Source organism: Strongylocentrotus purpuratus, unplaced genomic scaffold (assembly GCF_000002235.5).
Source record: "Strongylocentrotus purpuratus isolate Spur 01 unplaced genomic scaffold, Spur_5.0 spur5_scaffold_2, whole genome shotgun sequence".
In the NCBI taxonomy this organism is placed as follows: Eukaryota; Metazoa; Echinodermata; class Echinoidea; order Camarodonta; family Strongylocentrotidae; genus Strongylocentrotus; species Strongylocentrotus purpuratus.
The window spans coordinates 39,233,358-39,239,397 of NW_022145605.1; the positions used below are offsets into that span (position 1 = coordinate 39,233,358).

The window sequence follows — 6,040 nt, forward strand, 5'->3', positions numbered from 1 at the left end:
ATTTCTTAACTTGGTTTATTCTATAGTATTAATGACTGCTTTGAGAGAAATAATTGTCTTTATACGCTCAAGGGAAGGTTAGAATTGTAACCTTCCCGAGAGCGTATAAAAACAACTATTTCTCGAATATTAAAGCAGTCATTAATACTTTTATATGCCGAAAACAAAAGAGTCAACTAATGACACCACCTTGGCCTTTCTCTGGTTTATCTGCACGGTTGTTTTTTATGAGTGTATCTTTGAGAGTAGACTAGATCTAGATTCTAGTCTAAGCAAGGTATTTTTACAATTTTGGGGGTGGGCCGGCCCTGTGGGAAATATGGAGAAGAACCTGCGCTTTCATATGACACCTCACTTATTGAGTATCACCTTCAGGATCACAACAGATAAAGGTTTGAATCTCAAATTGAAAAAAAAAAAATTGACTTTTTTTGCATGGTTGCGCAATGCACGTAGACTGCATAGAGACTGCATTGCGTGCAATCTCTATGGGAAGAATTTCAGCACACAACATCGGGTGCACGATCAGACACCCTGACTACTAGATCTATTTTCGTCTACGTCTATGCTGGTACTCCATTTTCAGCAACTAAACGAACATGTTTATGGATAATTTCACGTACCCTTTTTGTTGTTCTTGCTGTCAGCGAGTCTTGCATTTGATAAGTTGAAATCTTGGGAGAGTTTCTTTAGCCATTTTAGTCTTGTTTGTAATTGTCTTGTCTTGTATGAAAATACCGACCAATTCTTCACACACGTACGCTATCCTCGATCGCTCAAACCATTTTTTAACATGTAAACCTATGGGTAACCATGGTTACTGGCATTTTAGAACTATTTTTTAAAACTATTACATGGGTTTGGAATTTTACTGGGAATTTTACAGGAATAGTTAAAGTTTATGAATGCAATTTCGACCAATCAGATGGCTGGATTTCTTAAGTGAGGTATATATAATAGAGCATAATGGCCTAAACCACAGTTACAAATTAATAACAAAACGGAGAAAGTACAAAAGTGCCTGGATGACCATGCACATTTAAACAATATTTTTGGTTTGTGTAAAAGTATACCTTGATGACTGTCCAAACTTGTTTCAGTATTTCAGGGTTTGGGGCTATGCAAATGCGTAAAACAATGCATGCATGTTTAAATTTGCAAATGCTATTTGACGATGGATGTATGCGCACAACCCATGCAAAATGCTTGGATGAGGACAAAATATAAGGATGTTTTTGTAGAAATTGAGGTTTATTAGTTTCACGGGACACGGTTATATCGCATGCAAAGTTGTGCAATATTCTCATCAGCTTGTGGGATATTATACAAATAATGAATGGTTATGATAGAATTAACGTTAATCTTTCAACGAATGAAAATATTCGCACTATTGAACGAATGAAAGACATTCATTATTTGTTTTATACAACATGTAAGACAAATCAGCAAATTATGCTTTACTCCTTATATTATAGATAAATTAAAGTTGGAGTCAAGCCTTCTCGATTACATTCAGATTGCCTTCGCGTCCGATACACGCAGGGATACGCGCGCGCCTGGCAGAGAGGTACGCAGTCTACATATAACCAAAAATGTACGGCGAATATAACCAAAAATGCACGTCTGTGCAATATAACATCTATTGAATATCATGTGACTAACAATCCTCCTATCGAATGACAAGGATTCACGTAGGTGTTGTATAAACCTTTGTATCCCACTTAAGGCCACTCATTATTATAACAAATATTTTATCACAGTGCATCCCTCCCTAGCTCATGCTTTTCATTCCTTCCCTCAGGCAGCTAAAGATGATGGGAAGAAGAAGAAAAAGAAAGAGCCGGAGATAGAGCTGACTCACATGCCTCCAGAGGTCACTGTCCTAGGGTCATATCATCTAGAGATGGCGGAGATTGTGAACGGAGAAACAAAGATAGAACAAGTCTGCATCTGTAGGGGTGGATCCCTGGCTGCACAACAGATGGAAGAGAAAGAAGAGGAAGTTCCGGATGGAAAAAAGGTAGGAATCTGCAAGAATTGCACTTATTATTCACTAGAAAAGAATTATTTCATTTTTTTTTATCCCTGGAAATATGTCATTTTTCATAAACTAGATTTCATAGAATTGAATGGTGTATTTAAAAGTATGGTACTGAACATTAAGTCTGAAAGACATTCAGTTTACAATAGTATATGAATTACATACCAGTGTTAAAAGGCTTAGACAAGGTTTACATTAACATGTAAAACTACTGAACAGCAAACACTTTCTGTGTTCTGTGTTCTACAAACAAGCTGCTTCTTTGTAGAAGGAGCAAGCCATCAGTTGACCGCAAGAAGTCTGTAAAGATCTAAGAATCAAATTCTTTATGTTTCCTGTGTGAAATGATGACAGCTTCTTAATGTGCTCTATAATTTTGTTTTGTTTTTATGATGAAGGACAAAAAGAAGAAAGATGGAGGTGAATCAGCGAAAGCAAAGAAAGGAAAAGATGCAAAGCAAGACAAAGAAAAAGGTGAGTCATAGCAGGTTTTTGTTGGATGTTATTATATTTTATGACAAAGAGATACAGTGTTCTTAAAATGGCGAGCATTGCTCCTGTCTATCATGCTGTCCAAATACATAAAAGACTTTGGAGGGGGGGGGGGGGGGGGGGGGGGGAGAGGGCAAGTGTGAACAAATTTATTAAAAATTGGAGAAAGAAAGGGATGGAGCTCTGTGTCCATAGTTCATTCATATTATGATGCTCAAAGGTCTTTTCACCAAGCATTGTTTCATATCGGTAGGCAAATTCCAGGTATTTTGTCCCAAATGTTAGACATCATTAAAATGTTCAGTGAACCCATTGATTCTGTTTAGTTGACAGCCATTATGATACAGGAGCGTGGATCAGACCAAATAACATGGATAATAACATTTGCGAAATTCAATTTTGTTTACTTTTCTTTATTCTTGGTAAAGTAGGGGACAGCAAATGAACCTTGGACTTGCTCATTTATAATTATAAAACACTTTAAAGCCCCTCTACACTAGTCTGGCCAGGAGGGATTAGACCTCCCTGCATGGTCACCGACAGGTGGTTATCTCATCAAATCAGCTCTCAATTAACATAAGAAAAAGGGGACCAATGGTCACCGATTAGGCATTGTTTGCTATATAAAGGGCTTCGATTATCCTTTCAGTCTGTGTAACTGTTACTGATCAGTTTTTATACACCTACAAATTGAAGAACTGCAAGAACATCACTCCATTTGAACTTGATTTCACTCCTAGGCAAGAAACCAGGCAAGGGGGACGGCAAGGATGCCAAGAAGGATGGAGGCAAGGGAGCAAAGCGCCCCACTACGGGGGTCACCCTCGCCGGGGAGGATGAAGACGAGAAGCCCCCGCCCCCTCCCCCATTGACAGTCACCGTCGAGTTAGAGCTGGTCCATTGGAAGACTGCCCAAGAGTCTATCCCTAAGCTTGCCCCGGCTGCTACGCCTACCATTCATGAGGGTGAGGAAGGCAAATCTGAAGTCCCAACATGAGGAGGAGATTTTTTTTTAAAGAGAGCAGTTGAACTATTTTCTTTGTAAAAATGGATTTATAAATTTTGCACCCAGAATGAAGATGTGTTGGACTCCATAAATCTCCAAAATAGTGGAGGGATCAACAAAGAAGATGAAGTTGCTGTATTCTGCTCCGATAGAGTCGAGTGAAGAATTTGATGATCCCACATGGTGACATTTGTTTTCTTCTACATCAGATGAACTGTAATCTTGTTAAAGTAAAAATTTCAACATTTTGCCTCATGACTGAGGGTGCATTGCTGTGCTCGTGTCCTGGGGGGTGTTTCACAAAGATCCTAAGTCGAACTTACCTCTAAGTTGGACTTAACAATTATGGAAAGCTGTAGCATCTATGAAAATATTTTGTAAAAGTTATTTTAAAAAGCATCAAACATTGATTCAAATCATATTTCCTATTATTAAGGAGATTTAATGTTTTTGTTTTTGAAAACATTTGATTTCAAGACTACAAATGGCTCTTCATAATTTTTAAGTCCAACCTAGGATCGTTGTGAAACACCCCCAGGTCTCTTGGCTAGATGTACAAGACAGAGGGATAAAAAATGAATTTCAAAGAAATACTTCAAACTGGCAATGTCCAAAAAAGGTCTTCTTTTTGTCAGAACTAAGTTTACCAGTACTTCCTGCAAATCATACACTGTACATTCCTGAATGCTCTGAAGTTAGTTTATTCCTTTGGGTCTCCAAGCTAATGCTATGAACCCTTAATCTCTGCTTGTTCTGGAAACTTCTATGTAAAAAGCATTAATAAACAAAATTTATTTAAAGGGGAGAAATACTTAATCTGAAGAATATATGCTCCTCTCGATTTGAAAATACAAGTCAATTGGCTGTACTGCTAGTATAGCCATATTCTTTCTAGTGTTGGAGTGAAAAAATGTATATGCTGTCCGTTGCTTTTGAGGTCTGTATATTTCTTTGTAAATATGTAAAATTTAATTTGATCTTTATCTCTGTAAATAAGCTAAATATAAAGATAAAAGCTATTTATGAAAGATATAACTATCAGACATGTCAGCCTCTTGAGTTCTGTTTTTTGATTTCTTACAAAATCCATTCAATTTTTTAGTCAAATTAATTATACAGTTCAATCACATAAAACTCAATACCTAACCTTATTTGGCATTCTATGGGTTCCTTAAAAAAAGTATGAGAAAATGTTCATGTTGAGTGAATTTTAATTTGCAATATGATCTTATAGAAGTATATATGTATAAGTGTATACTATAGAGAGGAAACTCGGTACATACAGATCAAAATATCTATTACACGTACCTCATCTATCTCACCTCCGCTTAATAATACTCACACATTTTCACCATAAGTCTGTATATTCAGGTTTATATTAATTAATGTCCACTTATTGTATTATTGCCAATGAATCAACGAGTGCGTTTCCTAAAATTTGGACAATATACGTAACTTTTGATTTAATTCAATGGCATTAATGAATAACCATCTTCTTAATCGATAAGGGTAATATATGTATACTTTCAAATTGATGAAATGTGACAAAAAAAGAAACAGAGTTACAATATTTCACTGAAAAAATGATCTGATCATTTTATTATCAAACACAATGAAGTATATACATATTTGATCCATTCTTTACAAAGATTGAAACTCATAATTTAATTTAAATACATTATTTACATAAAGAATTTCCACATTTCTTTATATACAGAAAGGTATTTGACATAAACTTCCTACTATTGAATACAGGTACTGCCTTTGTGTGATTTCCCCCTAAAAATTACATAATGCTCTCATTTTGAATACACTAACTATTCTTTAAAAATCCAACTGCCTCGAAAACGAACAAAGCTGAAGCAATTAAAATCTATGTATCAAGGTGATCACATCTTCAGCTCTGAGTGATAATTACAGGGTAATCTTGCTGCAATGAGCATGAATACAAAGAATACAAACTTTCCACATGTAAACCTATGGTGCAGCAACCTGCTTACAGTTAGTAGGATCTCAACAATATCACAATGTCAAGCTAATTAAGACATTTGGACAAAGAAAACATGACGAAGATGCCCTGTTATAATTGGTTCTACGTCACTTGCTTCTGTGATAACTGATTTGTATCAATTTCCTACACGAACTGAATTCCTAACTTCAACCTCATGCACAAACTGAAAGGGGTTTCCCCCAAAACTCAATTCGGTAAACATGTTTGGTTTTCCCTCATATCTGTTACTCTACACACAGACACACACCCTGACACACACACCACGAAAACACAATTGCAACCTTAAACCTACATGTAGCTATTGTCACAGGAGCAAACCTTGGATCATCACCATCATTTACAAGCAAAGTTTCGGCACTGAATCTTTTTTTGGAAGGCACCTTATAGCGTCCTGTCTGAACAGAGCATTATGGGTGGTATTCTCAAAAGCGGAATAACTTTAGTCCATGGTTTAATCCACCGACTAAGTATGGAATGCCAAGTGTCCTTA

The 6,040-nt window shown here is 36.4% G+C and overlaps 1 protein-coding gene across 1 annotated transcript in view; it reads left to right on the forward strand.

Annotated features, from left to right (window-relative positions):
- LOC585039 (leucine-rich repeat-containing protein 43) overlaps positions 1-3,913 on the forward strand; it is an 18,752-nt gene extending 14,839 nt beyond the window's left edge. The window contains exons 13-15 of the mRNA XM_030992413.1: positions 1,802-2,020; positions 2,440-2,515; positions 3,274-3,913. Coding sequence (XP_030848273.1) covers positions 1,802-2,020; positions 2,440-2,515; positions 3,274-3,530 — 552 coding nt within the window. The 3' untranslated portion in view covers positions 3,531-3,913. The remainder of the gene's footprint in view (positions 1-1,801; positions 2,021-2,439; positions 2,516-3,273) is intronic.
- The last annotated feature ends 2,127 nt before the right edge of the window (positions 3,914-6,040 follow it).